The 20,451-nt window shown below is 39.2% G+C and overlaps 1 protein-coding gene across 1 annotated transcript in view; it reads right to left on the minus strand.

Annotated features, from left to right (window-relative positions):
• The window catches only part of MAP3K13 (mitogen-activated protein kinase kinase kinase 13), a 174,297-nt gene that overhangs the window by 42,296 nt on the left and 111,550 nt on the right, over positions 1-20,451 (minus strand). The window contains exon 3 of the mRNA XM_029939713.1: positions 3,007-3,566. Coding sequence (XP_029795573.1) covers positions 3,007-3,481 — 475 coding nt within the window. The 5' untranslated portion in view covers positions 3,482-3,566. The remainder of the gene's footprint in view (positions 1-3,006; positions 3,567-20,451) is intronic.

A 20,451-nucleotide genomic window follows, 5' to 3' on the forward strand; every position in this document is an offset into this window, starting at 1 on the left:
ACAAGGAAAAAAACTACACCTAGTTTCTGGCTCGTGAATCTCTTTCACAGCCCCCAACAACACCAGCCCGCAGGGGGGAGTCCTGTCATCTGCTGAGGAGCTAGGCAGCTGTAAGCTGCCTTGTAAGCTTAAGCTCACCAGGCCGGTTTCTTATTTACTCTTGAAATAAGCCTTTCTGAAAGTCACATAATCAATTGGAAGATGACTAAATACAAGTTTACAGGACAATTCAAAAGTTTTTAAAGCTCCTTTTGACAGACACATAATGTGTCTGTTGCTTCATTTTATGAACCTGAGCCTCAATGCTGCATTTGGATCCTGAGACCTCCAAATTACCACCAAAATAATTATTAGACTGGACAAGTTAAGACCCTAAAAACCAAATGTGGTTCCTCACATAAGCAAATATTAGTAGGTTTTATGTCTAAGTAGAGGTGAGGGAACTTTTAAAGTAATAAAGTGTATGTATCGTAAATAAAAGAAGTCAATTTAAAGTAATAAATTGAGGGCAGTTATCTCTCGATTGTAGGATGACAAGTGATATTTATTTTCTTCTTTGTGCTTATCTTTATTCCCAATTTAAAAAATAATAATACTGTTTAACATAGAAACCCCTAAACTTTGTGTGACAAGGATAACTTTTTAGTTTCCTTGAAGCTTTAAGACCATAGCGGGAGGAAGAAGGGTGGAATGTGCAGGGTGAATGGGATGAAAGGAGGGATGAAAGACAGAGAGAGAGACAGACAGACAGACAGACAGCTCCTGGGGACTGACAAAGAATTACTGCACGGAGCAGGAATGATATTGTGATTGACAAATCCTGGAAAGCATACCTCGGATGGACATATTTGCCAACAAATCCCAATACACTTATGGGAAAGAGGTATAGAGGGAGAGACTGGTTGAAGAGATGGTATTTCAGAAATATGAGAAAATGAGAAAAGAAAACATGAGAAAAGTGGTCAGTAGTGACTGATGTCAACTGGCTGTTGTGGAAACACCATCAACAGTCTCAACTGAAAGAGATGAACATATTTTTAAGAGAGAATCACAGGGTCCAACATGCAATTATAAAATAAATAAAACAGTCTCATTTCTGGCCTATATTTCCAGTCCTTTCCAAAATGTCTTGATGAGAGAGAACTGCTAACCAAATTATTTACATAAGGCTACCAAGATACCTATCAAAAGCCTTGAAAAGCCACAAACCCTCTTAACCCAACCACTCCTCTTCTAAGAACTTAAGGAAACCAAAGAAATGATAAAAATAATACAGACATAATCAAAGATATGTGTGAAAATTAAATAAACAGATATTCATTGCAGTGTAGCTTATGATCACTAAAAACAGCACATTGCCAAGCAATTGAGGACTGCTTAAATACTCTTAGCACATTCGCACAACTAAATATAATGCAAGCATTAAAAATGCTGAAGAAGAATGTCTCATGATATGGGAAATGTTTACAATGTGAAGTGAAAAAGCGCAGCAAAGTAGTTTGGCTCCATATCTTTTAAAGCACACAAAAACACACACAATAAAACTAACATAATATATACCAAAAACACTAGTAGTGGAAACTAGGGATCTAGATAAATAGTTTTACTTGTTTGGGGAAACTTACCTGTAAGTTACCAATCTTTCCACATATATTACTTCTGCTATCAGGAAGAAAAGAATTCTTTTACAGAATATAAATGGAGTTATAAAGCACACTAGGGCCATGTGTTCTCTTCAGAAGCATAATCCTTGAATTGGAATATATGAATATGCAAATAACACAATGATGAGAGTAAATTTACTTTCCAAAAGCTGTGAGATCTAGACATAATAATGCTTCTCAAGATTGGTTAGATACTTGTTCTTTCCTCACAGTGTGAGCTTTCTGTGCCTTGGCTGTAAGAAAATGATTCCTTTTGGGGCTCCTGAGTAGCTCAGTCAGTTGGGTGACTGACTTGAACTCAGGTCATGATCTCAGGGTCTGTGGGTTTGAGCCCTGTGTCAGGCTCTGTGCTGATAGCTCAGAGCCTGGAGCCTGCTGCAGATTCTGTGTCTCCTTCTCTCTCCTCTCCTCCCTCCATTGTGTTCTATGTCTATCAAAAATAATTGCACAAATTGCACAAATTTTCAATAAAAAATTTTAAGTAGGCTTCACGCCCAGTGCAGAGCCCAATATGGGGCTTGAACCCACAACCCTGAGATCAAGACCTGAGCTGAGAGTGCTAATGCATAGGGGTGCATGTACCCCTGTGTTCATAGCAGCACTTTCAACAATAGCCAAATCATGGAAAGAGCCTAAATGTCCATCACCTGATGATGGATCAAGAAGATGTGGTTTATATATACAATGGAGTACTCCATGGCAATGAGAAACAATGAAATCTGGCCATTCGTAGCAAAGTGGATGGACCTCAGGAAATAAGTCAGGCGGAGAAGGACAGACACCATATGTTTGCACTCATAGGTCTAACAGGAGAAACCTAACAGAGGACCATGGGGAGAGGAAGCGGGGAAAAGAGTTAGGGAGAGAGAGGGAGGCAAATCATGAGAGACTCTTGAATGCTGAAAACAAACTGAGGGCTGAAGGAGGAGGGGGTAAGGAGAAGAGGTGTGATGGTCATGGAGGAGGGCACTTGTGGGGAAGAGCACTGGGTGTTATATGGAAACCAACTTGATAATAAACTATAAATTAAAAAATAAAATAAAATGCATTATAAAATATTTAAAAAATGATGATGGGAGGAACAGGAACACTAACATTTTCTTCCTCCTAACACTGTGGATTGTCTTTATGCACCCTACTTGACACCACTTGACTGGACAGCTGCAAAAGACGCACTTCAAAAAAAGACTAACCAAATGTGAATCTGTTCCAGTCAGAAGGTTTATAGGAGATTGGTATGGGGTATTCATCTGGCACTAGTTCTTTTAATCAAAGGCTGTCCAACGCATGGTGCTGGTATGTTTGCACAGGCAATGTTTCCCAAGTCCGCGCTCTAGCTTACCTTGCTGCTGCAATTTGTAGTCAGTGGAATATGCCTTCCCAATGATATTCCATACAGGCCTCAAGCATCCAAATAGTCCTTCCAGAAAGCCACCACTGCCGCTGCCTGATCTGCTGAACTGAATCTTGATGTCTTCGGTTCCACTCGTGCTCTCTCCATCCACAGCATTGCTGTTCCCTTGAGACATGGCCATTTCTGATTCATCTTGTTCCCTTAGCTGAAGAATGCTGTTCTCAAACTGGTCCCTGGAATCTTCGCTCACACTTGTCAACACTGTTGTGGTGATGGGGCTGTTCATGCTCTCGGTTAGCTCTGCGTGTGCCCCCCCCTTTTCCTGCGGGTCCTTATGGAGCTTGGGCAAAGGGTGGCTCCCCGTAGGTGTGAGCTCATCTTGGAATCCATTGAAGGTTCTGTTTTCACTCAAGGGTAAGTGTGGGGAAGAGGAGCAGCTCAGGCGCTCCTGAGGGCTGGCCATCGTGCCATGAGTGTGTCCAGGATCTGGAGGTGACACTCAGAGGATTAGAAAGACAGAGTTCTGATGCAAGAGAGGGCTCCAAAACCTGGGAAAACAGGAGGAGGACTTGAGTTTACCCTTCTTTTCGTCACCCACACTATCAGACTTCTGTTTATAATAACAAGAACATGGAAATAATGGGGATTGGTTAAATACACCTACATGATGGAATACCATGCAATTAGAAATCATGCCAGAGAAGAGTGTTTACTAACCTGAGAAAACATTCATTACATGTTAATATAAAAAACAGATGAGAACAGTATATATAACATAAACCCCTAAACTTAAAAAAAATTTTTTTAATGTTTTATTAATTTGAGAGAGAGAGAGAGAGAGAGAGAGAGAGAGAGAGAGCAAGCAGGGGAGGGTCAGAGAGAGAGAGGGAGATACAAGATCGGAAGCAGGCTCCAGGCTCTGAACTAGCTGTCAGTACAGAGCCTGACGAGGGGCTTGAACCCACAAACTGCGAGATCATGACCTGAACTGAGGTCAGACACTCAACCAACTGAGCCACCCAGGCGCCCCACCCCTAAACATTTTTAAAGTTTGTATTTAAATTCCGGTTAGTTAACATACAGTGTAATAGTAGTTTCCGGTGATTCAACACTTCCATACATCACTGGATGCTCATCACAAGTGCATCATCTGTTTAACCCGTTCCCCCACCTTTTATCTGAAAGGACACACAAACACTATTTGTATGCGTATAAGAAAAAAGACTGGAAGAATACATTCTAAGAATTAACTATTGTTAATGACTAACTTCTGTTAATTCTAGGTGGTTAGATTTGGGAGGAGTTTATCTTGTGTTTTGCAAAATATTCCAAGCATTCTACATTAACATGTTGCTATGGAGTGAATGTGTCCCCCTCCTCCAAGATTCGTATGTTGACACCCAAACCTCAGTGTGATAGTATTTGGAAGAGACATCTTTGGGAAATGGTTAGGTCATAAAGGTGGAGCCCTCACAGGATTAGTGCCCTTATAAAAGAGATCCTGGATGGGGTGCCTGGGTGGTTCAGTCAGTTGAGTGTCTGACTCTTGATTTCAGCTCAGGTCATGATCTCACAGTTAATGGGTTCCAGTCCCACGTCAGGCTCTGCGCTGACAGCTAGCTCAGAGCCTGGAGCCTGCTTCAGATTCTGTACCTCCCTCTCTCTCTGACCCTCCCCTGCTTGCTCTGTCTCTCAAAAATAAATTTAAAAAAATTGTTTCCCTTCCCAAACAGAAATTAAATATCTTGATAAACACAGTTTTATTAAAAACTGTAACCTACTCATTTTTCCCCTATTTTCTTTAGTGTTTTATCTATTGGGGCATTGTTTTACTTTCTAAGGCATTCATTAAAGTCATGTAGATAAATGTCTTCTGTGACAAGATAAATTCCTAAGATATAAAACTTGTTTTTACTGTACTGCACCAAATCTAGGGCAACAGACTAGGCCCCAGTGCTTTAAATTTATTAATTGCTTCTGATCTGTCCATTAGTACCAATTTTTCAGGGCCACCCAACCTCTGAAAAGAAAGACATGGAATTGTTCCAGACTGTCCACATAATGCAAATTCAATCTTAAATTTATTCAATGTATGTCTCTTATCACAAATTTACTTTCTAGGGGCACCTGGGTGACTCAGTCGGTTGAGCATCTGACTTTGGCTCAGGTCATGATCTCATGGTTTGTGAGTTTGAGCCCTGCATCAGGCTGTATGCTGACAGCTCAGGGCCTGAGTCTGCTTCAGATTCTGTGTCTCGCTTTCTCCCTGCCTCTCCCCTACTCATACTCTGTCTGTTTCTCTCTCAAAAATAAATAAAGTTTAAAGAAATCCCTATATAATAATTATTCCTTCTCTCCTTCCTTCACTCTGTATTAAACATCTAAAATACATTAGAAGTCAGGGTATAAAGATAATCTCACTTTTCAGAGGAAGCAAGAAACAGACCAACAATGATTGACAGCACAGTGCTTATAATAAATCAACCAAGTGCTTTGGGAGCACAGAATAGGGAAGGACACTTTCAGAGCTAGCTACCCATAGGTGGTAACTGTTGATCAGTGCTGGAAGTGTAGAACCTCACTGGGAATGCAGGAAAGGGGTGAGTGAGAGCAGAGGGTGCCACAGGTGTGGGTATCAACAAGGGCAGGGAGGCACAGAAGACTATGGAATATGTGAGAAATCAAAGTGAATGGAATGCAGGTAATATGCATATATAGAGAGGAAGATAAGACTGGAGAGAAAGTCAGGGTCTACGTTATAAGGAACTTTGTATGCTAGGCTAAGAGACGTGGATTTTATCCTGATGGTGATGGGGAATCACTAATATCCTATATTGAGGTTTATGGATAAAAAGAAATTATCCCTATTTAATTTCTCACCTGCAGAAACCCCCCAAATTTTAGTTTTTTATTTATTTATTAGGGGGAGGGGCAATGAGAGGGGAAGAAAGAGAATCTCAGGCAGGCTCCTAACTGTCGGTGCAGAGCTTGATGCCGGTCTTAATCCCACAAGCCATGAGATCAAGACCTAAGCTGAAATCAAAAGTCGACACTTAACTGAGTTAGCCAACCAGGTACCCCTCTGAGACCCAAATTTTAAGCTTTGTTTTCATTGCCATATCTTATCAGTAGCTTGTGTGAATGAACCAGTGAAAACACCCTAGTCTTTTAAGTCTCATTCATTGATTTAAACATGTATTGAGCTCCTATTACATGCTATACAATGTGTTAGGCATTAAGGAATGGTACACATATTTCTACTCAATAGGAACTTAAAATCTATAGGGAAAGACCAAATGACAAGAAAAGCCATATGGTTAGATACATAGTACATAGACATGAACCAGGTGCTATGAGAGCTCAGGAAAATAAACATCAAATATGTCTAGAGATGTCATAGAGGAAACGTTGTTTGGGTTGGAGGGTAAACCAAGCACAGGTGAGATCAGACTTTCCAGGAACTATGGGGGAGCAGCAGGAGATAACTCTTAGAAAAGGTGGGCAAAGGTCAGAATTTGGTGGACCTGGAAGACAAACTAAAGCTTTTGGATTTTATTCTCAAGACAGTAGAGAGCCATTAAGGAATTTTAAGTAAGGGAGTGGTCAAACTTGTAATTTAAAATCTCATCTGTAGAAGTAGAGGCTGGGTTGAAAAGCAAAGGCTGAAAGTCAAGATGTCACTTAGGAGGAAGAGTTCAAATGGAAAATGAAAAGGGCTTGAACCGAGGGAGGAGCAAGGGCAATGAGGAGGAGAGGACAGAAGAAGTAAGATCTAGTGATTTTTTAAATTTTTATTTATTTATTTATTTATTTATTTATTTATTTTTGATACAGAGAGAGACAGAGAATGAAAGGGGGAGGGGCAGAGAGAGAAGGAGACACAGAACCGGAAGCAAGCTCCAGGCTCTGAGCTAGCTGTCAGCACAGAGCCTGATACGGGGCTCGAACCCACGAATGTGAGATCTGACCTGAGCTGAAGCCAGAGGCTTAACCGACTGAGCCACCCATGCGCCCCAAGATCTAGTGATTGGTTAGGCATGGGTGTGGGAGAGGAAAAGGGAGAAGAGAAAAGACCTGCAGATAACTTACTTGGGATAATGGATAGATAGGCAATATCATTAACTGAGATCCGAAATATCAGAAGAAAAAAAGGTTTGGAAAGAAGGTAATTAACTCAGTTACAGACGTGGAGGGTTTAAGCTCTACTGTGTGTGTTATGCACTGTGCCAAGATTTTATTTATGTTACCTGCTTTTAAAAAGACACGTTGTAGAGAAAGGTTTGAAAAGCTAAAAATGGTGGGTGGGGCTCCTTTAGCACAGGGCAGAAGTATCAAAATAATACAAGGATGAACCTAAATTAAATTAAAAATATATTTATTAAATAAATGCTAGGAGCTATGCTACACACTATGCTAAGTTGCGTGGATATAGTGCATTACTGTTACCGTTATTATTTTTAATCAGAAATAAGACAAAGTACCTTACAATATGCATAGCCCTGATTGCATAGTCAGGAATATATTGGTAAACCAGCTCTGCAGGGAGAAAAAAAAAAAAAAAAGCCCTGGCAATTGATTTGTAGTGTTTACTGATTTCTCTGGTGTAAATACTCTCCCCAGGGTAAGTGTCAAGCTAATAACAGTTTAGTAACCTGCTTGCAAAGTACAACTGGCTCTTAGAAATTGGTGTGTAAGTCAGCAGCAGCACTACAATCCTAGTAAAGTGTCATTCTCATTTTACAAAGAAGTAAAAAACTTTATAAGATCATATATTGGGTAAGTAGTAGAGCAGAAATAAAAATATAACTAAAAATTCAGATCCTCAAATTCCTTTTTAGTGACATCATAGCACGTCTTCTAATTACCACTTACTTCGTTAGAGTGCTTCGCAGATGAAAGAAGTGTTGTGAGCTCTGATCTTGATCTAACCATCTGATCTGTGTCATAAGGAATCCAGAGCATGGAATCACTATGCCTATTTTTCACACAAGTTAAGGCCTAAAAGAGGTACAGTAAAACCTTGGATTGCGAGTAACTTGGTCCGTGAGTGTTCTGCAAGAGGAGCAAATATTTTTAATGTTAACTTGATAAATGAGTGATCCCTGCAATACAAGTAGTATGTGATGCTGAATGTTACATGATCACAACTCAGCCAATGGTTCTTGAAATTTGCTTGATATATGAGTGCTTTGGATTGCAAGCCTTTTATAGAACGAATTGTGCTTGCAAACCAAGGTTTTACTGTATTTGTTAAAGGTCATGGAGCCAAGATTGAATACCAGATTATTTTTCCTAATTCCAAAACTCTCTCCTGTACCATGCAATCTTGGTGAGACACAGTTTCTTCCTTTCAGAGCTTATAAACTACTTAAGGAGTTAACAATTACATGGAGGGACTTGCCCTCCCACCCCTCCCCCCATGGCAAAAGTGCATGTTCTGTTATATAGAGCTGTACGGAAGGCAAACGGAAATACAGGTGAGAGTGGTTAACTCAGGCTGAATGAAAGAGGTAGGACTTGAGGGGCACCTGGGTGGCTCATTTGGTTGGGTGTCCAACTTTGGCTCAGGTCATGATCTCACAGTTCATGAGTTTGAGCCTCACATAGGGCTTTCTGCTCTCAGTGAAGAACCCTCTTTGAATCCTCTCTCTCTCTCTCTCTCTCTCTCTCTGCCTTTCCCCTGCTTGTGTGCATGAGTGCTTTCTCCTCAAAAATAAATAAACATTAAAAAATAAAAAAGAGGTAGGATGAGATGAATCTTTAAAAGGAGGATTATTTGAGATTCACAGAAGAAAGGAAGTCAGGTTGGCTAAGAGCATTAGCAGAGGCAAGCAGAAACTACCAGAACATGCATGAGAAGTTTGGTAACTCAGAAATAATGAAGTAGCCAGCTAATGTTGGGGAGCAGTAAAGGTAATACCTTGCCTTCATATACGGGCTCCGAAGCTTCATAAATAATGCAGATGATTTTCCATTAAATAAATCAGAGAGATGAGGTTGGGTTGGATAAGGTTAGCTTAGAGGTGGACTTAAATTCTAGGGCATGGAGAAATTTGGGGACTAGGAAGCTGCCTGGGAATATAAGGTTGGGGGAAAAAGAAAAGCTGGAGCCCTCTGTTACAGCAATAGATGTGTGCTGGATCGACCCTCAGTCCTGTCACCCTATCCTCCCCACCCCAATGCTTTTGTGCTGATCGCTCAGCTTTCACATTACTGATCCCTTCATTTTGTTTTCCTGCTGATTTCCTGCCACAACCTTGAGCTCTTTTGCCTTTGCTCCCTCTTACCTTGCTCTGCTTGAAGTCTTTTCAGACTGCTGACTTGATACTATCTGACCTTGCCACTGCCTCAGCAGTTACTTCCAGTCCGCCTTTCCTGTTGGGACTCGTGGTTATGCTGTACAGCACAGGGTGTACATTGTGCTTCTGGCTCACAGCAAACTTGAGGGTGTGCAAATACCCAGATGAATATGTGAATTTCAGCCAAACACGTATTTGTGCAATTTGTTCTTTGAATCAGACTATAGAACTTTATGTTAATTCCTGGTAAATTTCCATTTTTGTCAATTTTTATTCTGAGTTTTTCTCTAATGATATATTGTAATGAGTTCATATACCAGAAGTTAGAAAAACATGTTTGCTTTGTAACCTTTTCCCATTTCTCAGAGGCTAAGGGTGCACATGAAGTAGACTTGACCCCACTGGCACTGGGAATGAATCCAAGGAAGAGAACTTCAGTATGCTGGTCACACTTGGTTTGATTTTCTTTTGAAGTTTATTTATTTGAGAAAGAGTGAGTGAGAGAGAGCAAGTACACATAAGCAGGAGAGGGGCAAAGAGAGAGGAAAAGAGAGAAAATCCTGTGCAGAGGCTGATACAGGGCTTGAACACACAAACCTTGAGATTGTGACCTGCGTAGAAACCAAGAGTTAGGCACTTAAACAACTGAGCCACTGAGGTACCCCTTGGTTTGATATTTATTAAAGAACATCTATCAAGAAATATGGTCCAAAAGACTTGCTTTACCTAAGAGAATAACATTCATATGTTCAACTTCATGTGATATTGCTGACTTGCTCAATGCAACAGCTAATCAGTGGCAGGGCCGAAATGAATCCTCCTTCCTCATCCTACACACTTTCCCTAGTCTGGTTGTTTGTTTATTCAAAGAGAAACAAATACCCGTGATATCATGGTCATTGATGAAAAAAACAATAGTAACTCACAGTGTTATTTTAGATGCACTAAAGCTATGCTAAAGAAAGCACAAGTATCCACCTAGAGTGAGAACTGTACCAGTCAACAGAGCAGTAAAAGGCTACCCAGCTACTGGCAACTCAGCAGAGATCTGGGAGGGGGCAGAAGCAAAGGGAACCTCAAGGTGTGTATAAAGATGTGTATAGGCAAAGAGGCTTCCCGCTCATCAAGAATACCGGGTCCAATCGCAACCAACAAAGGCAGAGAAATGGAGAGGCGCAAGAACAAAGGGAAAGAAATTATCACTGTGACTCTCTTAAAATATGATCAAAGCTGACTACATTTAAGAGGAGTGTAGGAGGATAAAGATAGCTGAATTTCACCTGTGTGTGTGTGTGCACCCACACGCTGCCACTGCACAGGGAAGAAGCTGGTGCGTAAAAACAGGCAGCCCAGGCTGCCGCACTCTATCTGCTCTGTCTTTCGTCATCTCAGCTCCTCTCCCCCTGTCCACATCTGGCTCAGGTACCCTCACGGCGACTGACTGTTGGGATCTTTTAATTCATGGGAAGTCAAAGCTAGTATTTACTAGAAAATTTAAAAAATGAAAACAGAAAAAAAAATGCAGAATCTTTAAACATGGAGAGTCAAGTGGAAAAACATAAAGAAGGGCAGGAGAGTAAAAGGGCAAGGTTGGAATGTCACCTTTCTCAGTAGCAAGCTCTAGGAGCAGGGGTGTAGGGGGGTGATGCTGCTGTCACCCTTAAGGGCTTGTGAATCTGCCAGGAGCACAAGGTGGCGCTTCCATATCTGCCCTCCAGGCACACTTCCCTTGCCCTGTGAATTTCTCAGCCCCAAGAGGAGGAAGTGGTTTGTGCAAAATTAGTAGGCAGAGGCTGGAGACGGCAGCAGCTGTGCATCTGCCAGGGCACTGCCAATTTCTGGATATTACCTTGGCTTTATGCCAAAATGGATTTGGCACAGCGAAAAGGAAATGGAAGAAGCGATGTGACCAGATAGGCCTTGAGTTCTTGTGTTTTTCTTATATAATACAAAATTTCCCAAGTTGCTAATAAAGGGTAATTTTATAATAGATCAGGTTTTGAGTTTTATACCATAAATGAGTATATCAAAGATTTTTTAAAAAATTTGCCCCCAAAGATAAGGTTTTTGGTATGAGTAAAATTGAATAAAATTATAAGTTAAGAAGTATTGCTGAGATTCCTTGAGTGGTGCTAAGCTCTTCCTAAGCTGTCTTCTCTTTGCTTGGCATTCTCTTGCCTTAAAATGAATACAACTCTCCCATCTCTAAAATTCATATAACAGTATCTAGGGCATAAGAAAGATTTCTGCTATTAAGACATTATTCCCATTTTAAAACTGGGATTAAATTATAACATAAAATTGATCTTCCCAGGACAGAGATCTGATATTGAAATCTTGATTTGAGCTTAAATAAAATTAGATAGCTTCTTCTAATGGAACTTAAAAAATCACAAGTATATGATTTAAATCAGATCAAAAGAGTGGCCTATGCATCCCCACAAAACAGTTCTAGCCACATCTCATCCTGCAAGTAGCCCCAGCAGAAGCCAGCACCACCCAAAGTGACTCCTGCCCTGGACAGAGGGGAAGGTAACCACACACACTGGTTCCACTACAGCCACAGGAGGCAAACCTTAGAACTGACAGCATGAAGAGAGCTCCCCGCCAATGAGTGCATCTGTAGCCCCAACATACAGTCTGGTGGCAGTCATCTGGTCGGATTGTTGGCCTTGCCCAACAACAAAAACCTCTCAAAGGCAGCACCGGGAAAGAGCCCTGCAGTTCAGGGTCACTGTACCTCATGCAGAGGGATTGGAGGTAGGTATCCAGTTTGTCTGCAGGACCTGCCCACCAATGAAAGCTTCTCAGGGGACAATGCAGGGAGAGTGTCCTGCAGCTCAGTGTGGCCTGGGCAAATGAGTTGAGGGCAGGTATCTGATCTCTGTTGACAATGACCAAATACAAGCTTATAACAGCTCCAAACTGGCCCATTAGCGCAGGAACCAAACCTGGTCCACAACATGCAAAGTGGGCCTTTGCAGCTAAATGGACTGAAGGCAAGCAAGGCTCAGCCACAACAGTAAGGTGCACACAGTCCACATAGGAGATTCCCCTGAAGGGCCTGGTCCTGATGAAAGGAGGACACTGGGCCCTGTAGGGCACAACAGGACCTCTTCTTGAAAAGGCCATTACTTTCTCAAAATCAGGAGACATAAATGACTTTCCTAACACATAGAAACAGACACAGAGAGATAAAATGAGGAGACAGAGGGATATGTTCCAATGAAAGAACGTGACAAAGTCACAGCAAGAAAGCTAAATGAAACAGAGATAAGCAATATGCCTGATAAAGAATTGAAAGTAATGGTCATAAAGATACTCACTGGACTTGAGAAAAGAGTGAAGGATCTCAGTGAGATCTTCAACAAAGAGATTGGAAAAAAAAAAAGAACCAATCAGACATGAAGAACTCAATAACTGAAATTATAATACACTAGAGGAAATCAGTAGCAGATTAGAGGAAGCCAAAGAACGTATCAGCTACCTGGAGGACAGAGTAATGAAATGCAATCGAGATGAAAAGCAAAAAGGAAAATGAATAATAAAAATAAGAATAGATTAAGGGAACTCAGATTTATCATCTAGCATAATAACATTTGCATTATAGGGATCCCAGAAGAAGAGACCAAAAAAGGAGCAGAAAATTTATTTGAAGAAATAATGGCTAAAAACTTTTCTAACATGGTGAAGGGAACAGAAATCCAGATCCACGAAGCACAGAGAGTCCCCAAACAAATTAACCCAAAGAGGTCCATACCAAAACACATAATTATTAAAATGGCCAAAAGTAGCAATAGAGAATTTTAAAAATGTCAAGGGAAAAGAAAATAGGTACATGCAAGGGAAACTCCATAAAGCTATCAGCTCATTTTTCAACATAATCTTTGTAGGCCAGAAGGGAGTGGATGAAATATTCAAAGTTCTGAAAGAAAAAAACCTGCAACAAAGAAAACTCTATTCAGCAAGGCTACCGTTTACAATAGAAGGAGACACACAGTTTCCTAGACAAACAAATGTTTGAGAATGCAACACCACTAGACCAGCCTTACAAGAAATGTTAAAGGGAGTTCTTTGACTATAAAGAAAAAGCCATAATCAGAAGAAAGAAAATTATGAAAGGAAAAAATTTACAGGTAAATAGAAACATAATAAAAATAGTACATTAATCACTTATAAAACCAGTACAGAGGTTAAAGCACAGAATAATTATATAATCAATTATATCTCTAAAAATCAGTCAGAGGATTCACAAAATAAAAGGATGTAAAGTCTAAGATCGTATACGTAAAATGTGGGGGCAAGAGAATAAAAATTTAGTGCTTTTAGAATGAGTTCAAACTTAAAAAAAAAAAAGTTGTCTACAATTGCACCTTTACTTCTAACTTGCTCTCTTAACTGTGAATGGTCTACTGAAACTCCTATTTGAAAGGACAATAATCTCATATCAACCAAATCCACCAACTTAGTTCATTCCTCATCTTTATAACATTTCATTCAACAATCATGCATTCAAAAATATTGTTTCAGTGCTTAACATTACATATATTTTTCATTAAGATTATGAATCTTAATAATATTGAAGTATGCTAGAGCCAACAAAAGATACAAATTACAAATAGCCTAATTCTCCATGGTAACATTACTTTCTGAATACCAGTACCTATAAATACAATCATGATTAAAGTTAAAATTATTTTTATGTTGTTGTTTTTTTAAAATAAGTTTTTAAAATGTTTATTTGTTTTTGAGATGGAAGGAAGGGCTAAGGGAGAGGGAGACGGAAGATCCAAAGCAGGCTCTACTCTGTCAGCACAGAGTCCGATGCGGGCTCTAACTCACAAACCATGAGATTATGATCTGAGCCAAAGTCAGATGCTTAACCAACTGAGCCTACCAGGCACCTCCATATTTATGTAAGTTTCAAAACAAATAAAGATGCTTTATTTTCAGAGTTGTAGACTTATCAAGAAATAGAAACTTGTGAGGCTTCAAATATACTTTAAATGCTAAATACCTCAAATGCTAAACATATTTCTTGAATAAAGAAATGATTTTCCCATAACTTCATAAATCTTTAATAAATAATATGTACTATGGTAACTTCAAGTATCCCAGAATAGAATCAACATTTTCTGACCTAAATCTGACTTGTGGTATGAAGCAAATCAATAGCTAGATAAGTTTACTTAAAATGTCTTAAATAATAAGATATAGACATATATATACCTTTAAATATACAAATATTAATACAAAAATAATTATATACTTTCCAAGAACATATGAAAATGGCTTTAAAAGGTCAACAGTTGTTATCATGTTTTATATTTCCCCAAGTTTCTAGTATTAGCATGCATTACTCTTTTAGTCAGAAGTTTTCAATCCAAATATCTGTTGCTTTAAACACATAGACTACACACTCTACTACTTTTGCATATATGAAAAATCATATGAAATGTTAAGGACATTGTTGAGAAACCTGTCAGTGTGTGATATGGCTTGCAAACAGCTTAAGAATAATCATAAACTGAAAACAAAAGAATAAAAACATGACAACAAGGAAACAAAAGTTGACAACTCCTATTTTGTTTTTACCTTTTTGACTAGTAAGGATCATATTCAGGCTGGAGAAGGTAGAATAATCATGACTAAGAGACTGGAAATTCAAGACAGATGAAGAGACAAGGGTGTATCTAAGTGTTATGATTATTTCCAACTTCTAAAGTCCAGATGAATGACATGTAAAGGCATTAGAACTCTTGCATGTAGAACCACAAAAACACCCTTTGGTAAAGGATTGCCTTTAGGAACTGTGAGCAAAACATCTATTCAAGAAAGAGTAGAAGATAAATACTCTAATTAAAAAAAAAGAAAAAGGCATATAAAATATGTAGAATTATGAATTCGAATTAGTCCCTGGTAAAAACATCAAGTATACATTAAGCACTCAATAAATGTGACTCTCTTTTCTTCTTTTCTTTTCCTGTTATTTTGTGCCTTTCCCTTCTCTTTTTGGATATATATGGCTCTAAGATAAACAGTTCATCAAACTGGTGGATGCCAGAGGGAGAAGGTGAAATCCGCAAAATGGGTGATGGGGAGCAGGAGGTACAGGCTTCCAGTTATGGAATGATTAAGTCATGGGGATGAAAGGCACAGCATAGGGAAGACAGTCAATGGCATTGTAATAGCATTATATAGTGACAGATGGCAGTAGCTACACTAGTGGTGAGCAGAGCATATAGAGTTGTTGATCACTACGCTGTGTACGTGAAACTAATGGAGCACTCTGTCAACTATACTATCCTTCAACAACAACAAAAAATAAAAATAAAATAAAATTTTAAATGATTAATAGCATAAAATGATAAATAATTCAGGAGAACAACAGCTGAAATTATTTTAAGATTATTATTTAAAATTAAAATTATTCTTAAAATTTTGGGCTATAATGCACACTTTAAAATTATTTTGCAATCAATCAGTTCAGAACCTTCTATGTACTTCATGATGATATGGAGAGAATACTGTGAGGGGATAGGAGGGAAAGTACCGCAGGATGATAGACCCAGATTCAAATCCTCCTCATTAACTTGCCCTTAACTCTCCAAGCCTCAATTTCATTATATCTATAACTGATGACAACAACAGATCCCATCCCCTTCACTGACTAGATAATTACATGAGATCATGCACATGTAACACACCCAGTACATATTGAATCCTCAATACTTGCGAACTATCCAAATCTTTAACTAGAAAAACTAGAATCAGAAGACATATGTCAATATGCTCAATATATATGTGAAATCAAGGAACATGGGAGAAAGGGCAAATGGAAGACAAGTTTTTCTTAAGGAAAGTGGAAAAATGAGAAAAAGAGGATAAGAAGGTGGGGGAAGATCAATACACTTAGAGATCGAGACACATTGAGCTTTTAACATTCATTTGATATTATAAATGAAGACACAAAGAATCAATAAATAAATATATGGGATCAAAAGGGCAAAAATAAAATAGAAACAGATGAGGAAAATCTCAAGTGTATGCAACTTCTTTTTCATATTTAATTTCCTTTGTAATTTAATTATATCAGTTATTATTATTTTTTTTTTATTCCAGGCTTTAATTAAATTGAAAAAAGAGGGAAGGCTGTACATAGCTATAATGTTTAGGAGAGTATTAATGCTATGTCATTCCAATATTTGGAAGAAAAACTAATTCCCATGCTTCTAACCTTGCTCTATTAAATTAGGAGTTAATTTTATTGATTCAAGAAAATATCTCTAGGAAAAGACTGCTTATGCTTTACATAAAAGGGCAATTAGAACACAGGAGAACCATTGAAGAACTGTGGTCTGAAAGGAGATGATGGAATGTTCTTCCCTAGAGATATGCATGTTTCTACACCATGTTAGGTGCTCTGCCTCTCAGGGATTGCCTAACCCCACTCTTGGGTTACCCACCTTCCAGCAATGTTACTACCTTAAGGCAGTTTGCCTTCACCTTCCTAAGGAAGATCTTATCTCCAAGGCAGTCTAAAAAACTCTGCTGTAGCTCTAAGCCTAAAGAACTCTGTACAATGGCAACTTCCCACAAACTTAGAAAAATAATAAAAAATAGTCTGTAAGTGATAAATTTACCATTGTAGTAAAATGAGTGAGCTCTGGATTCAAGCTCTCTGGGTCCTAATGCTGATTCTGTCCATGGGAGAGCTCCTTATCTTTGTGTGCCTCAGTTTCCATTATCAAAAACTGGGATAAAAAAGTATCTACCTCAGTGTTGTGGTGAGGATTAAATGAGGGAACACTTGTGGAGTGCTCAACATATTACCTGGCACCAAGTAAGCACTCAAACATTTTATTTTTAAGTAATAAGGTATATGCTTTATTAATAATATCTATATAATTAAAGGGGTAAGATAAAATAAAAACATATACTTTATTTAAAACTATTGCAACAGAGGAGAGAGACAAAAAAGCAGGAGGACTTGTAAACACTAGGGTAAGCTAATGAAAAATACTTGGAGGACTGTGGGGTGTTAGAAGTGGGAAGTTTGGTCAAAGTGATTAGGCCGTCTACGCAAACAGATACCTCATTATTATTAATTTATCTTTTTTAAAACTGAAGAATTAAGAATATTAAGAATCTTAATTATCTTTTTAAAAACGGTATTGCATTAGGTTCCAGTGTACAACATATGATTCAACAACTCTATATGTTACACTGTGCTCACCACAAGTGTAGTTGTCGTCTGTCCCCATATAACACTATTATAATACCGTTGACTATATTCCCAATGCTGTACCTTTCGTCTCCATGACTTATTCATTCCATAATTGAAAGTCTGTATCTCCCATTTCCCGTGACCCATTTTGTCTTTCCCTCCCCCCGATTTCTGGCAACCATCGGTTTGTTCTCTGTATTTGTAAGTCTGTTTCTGCTTTTTGTTTGTTCATTTGTTTTTTAGGTTACACATATAAGTGAAATCATATGGTATTTGTCTTTCTCTGACATATTTCACTTAGAATAATACCTTACAGGGTCCATCTATATTGTCCCAAATGGCAAGATCTCATCTTTTTTTATGGCTAAGCAATATTCCTATGTGTATGTGTGTACACACACATCAATACACACTCACACACACATAAATACACACAAACCACATCTTTATCCATTGACCTAATCAATGGACACAGGTCACTTCCATATCTTGGCTATTGAAAATAATTATGCAATAAACATAGGGATACATATATATTTTTGAATTAGTGTTTTCATTTTCTTTGGGTAAATGCCCAGTAGCAGAATTAATTACTGGATTGTATGGCATTTCTGTGTTTAATTTTTTGAGGAACCTCTATATTGTTTTCCACAGTGGATGCACCAATTTACATTCCTACCACCAGTGTGCAAGGGCTTCTCCTTTCCCAAAGCCTCACCAATACTTTTTATTTCTTGTCTTTAAAAAAACTTCTTTAAAAAAATTTTTTTTATGTTTTTTATTTATTTTTGAGAGACAGAGAGATACAGTGCAAGCAGGGGAGGGTCAGAGAGAGAGGGAGATACAGAATCTGAAGCAGGCTCCAGGCTCTGAGCTAGCTGTCTGCACTGACCCCGACACGGGGCTCGAACACACAAACTGCAAGATCATGACCTGAGCCGAAGCCGAACGCTTAACCGACTGAGCCACCTAGGTGCCCCTAAAAAAATTTCTTTAATGTTTATAGGGCGGGGGGAGAATGAGCAGGGGAGGGGCAGAGAGAGAGGGAGACACAGAATCCAAAGCAGGCTTCAGGCTACAAGCTGTCAGCCCAGAGCCTAACACGGGGTTCAAACTCACTAACTATGAAATCATGACCTGAGCCAAAGTAGGATGCTTAACCAACTGAGCCACCCAGGCGCCCCTATTTGTCTGTTTGCTTCTAGCCATTCTGACAGGTGTAAGGTGCTATCTCATTGTGGTCTTGATTTGATTTTCCTGATAATGAGTGATGTTGAGCATATTTTCATGTGTCTATTGGCCATCTATATGTCTTCTTTTGAAAAATGTCTATTCAGGTCCTCTGCTCATTTTTAAATCAGACTGTTTGTTTTGGTGGTGTTAAGCTGTATAAGTTCTTTACATATTTTGGATAACAACCTCTTATCAGATATTTCATTTGCAAATATCTTCTCCCATTCAATAGGTTGCCTTTTTGTTTTGTTGATGGTTTCCTTGGCTCTACAGAGAATATTAAAACAATTTGTCCTCGGTTATTTCATGGCTATAACTATGGAAAAAGGAAACATTAAGGTTGTCCCAAGGGATGGCTATTTCACTTCTATAATAAAAAGAGCTCTTTTCTTTCCTTTCTTTTTTTTAGAGAGAGAGCGAGCAAGCAGGGTAGGGGAGCAGAGCGGGTGGAGGGAGAGAAGGGGTGAGAAAGAGAGAGAGAGAATCTTAAGCAGGCTCCACAGAGCCCAACACTGGGCTCAATCCCATGACCTTGGGAACATGACCTGAGCTGAAATCAAGAGTCAGATGCTCAACTGACTGAGCTGCCCAGGTGCCCCATAACACCTCTTATTTGGAAGGGGTTAAGTAGAGCAGCTTAGCCCAGAAATAAGTAATGGCCTAGCCTGCAGGAGTTGATGTCAATATTCATTGGCCTGAGCCCTCTATGACCATTCTTGTAGTCTCTATGCATTTTCTAGTGTTCAAAAAAAAAAATCTTTTTTGGATGTAACTTAAAGAATTACAGCTGTCGAGACACTACTAACTTCCAAATTAAGAGACAGTATGAGTAGCACAAGTTAGTACTTTGATGTTGAGGATAAACACATAATTAATAATTACTTCTTATAAGTATCAGAGTCTTAAAATACACAGTAACTACATTTGTTTACTAGGTCACCTGTATCTTCCTTTGTAGACAAGGTGTGCTTCTAAAGAACAAAATAAGCAGAATCTAATTAGAGATTAATTCATATTCCAAATGTACTGGGGATAAAATTTAAGGAAACTTTTTATGTTGTATATAATCATTTTTCTGACTTGGGATTTTCTGAGATCTGTGTAAATACTGTTTGTATGATGAGCAAGCAGTAGAAGCAGGCACTATCACTTAAGCAAGACCCTGTATTAGCCCAGGCCCTGCCAAATGGGGCAAATGAGAATTTAATGAGATTGCTTACAAAAGTCAGGAGCAGGAAAAGCAACAGGGATGGTATTATGCCCCAGAGCTAGTAACAGCCAGAAGGCTTTAACTGGGGAGAGGAAAGATAGCTCACCAGAACCTGGAGGGTATAGCTAATACAAGGTCATCCAACCAAAGCTGTGGCCTTTGGTAGAAGGATACAACCAAGGTACTCCGACCTGATAGGGAAAGAGCCGGGGGGGGGGGGGGGGGGGGGGGGGGGGGGGGGGGGGGGGGGGGGGGGGACAGGTTTAATATTGAACCCCAACTTTACTTTCCTTTTGCTTTCAAAGACCCTTCAGGTGTTTGGCAATGGTTGAACCAACAGAGAACCAGCGGATGAGGAAGTTCACTGATACAGTCCAGACAAGTCAACCTCCAGAGGCACACAACAGGGTGCTTTGAGAAGGACTGAAAGGGTATCTGATCCTAAGCACCACAGCATTGGAGAC

This window comes from Suricata suricatta, chromosome 5 (assembly GCF_006229205.1).
Source record: "Suricata suricatta isolate VVHF042 chromosome 5, meerkat_22Aug2017_6uvM2_HiC, whole genome shotgun sequence".
Taxonomy (NCBI): Eukaryota; Metazoa; Chordata; class Mammalia; order Carnivora; family Herpestidae; genus Suricata; species Suricata suricatta.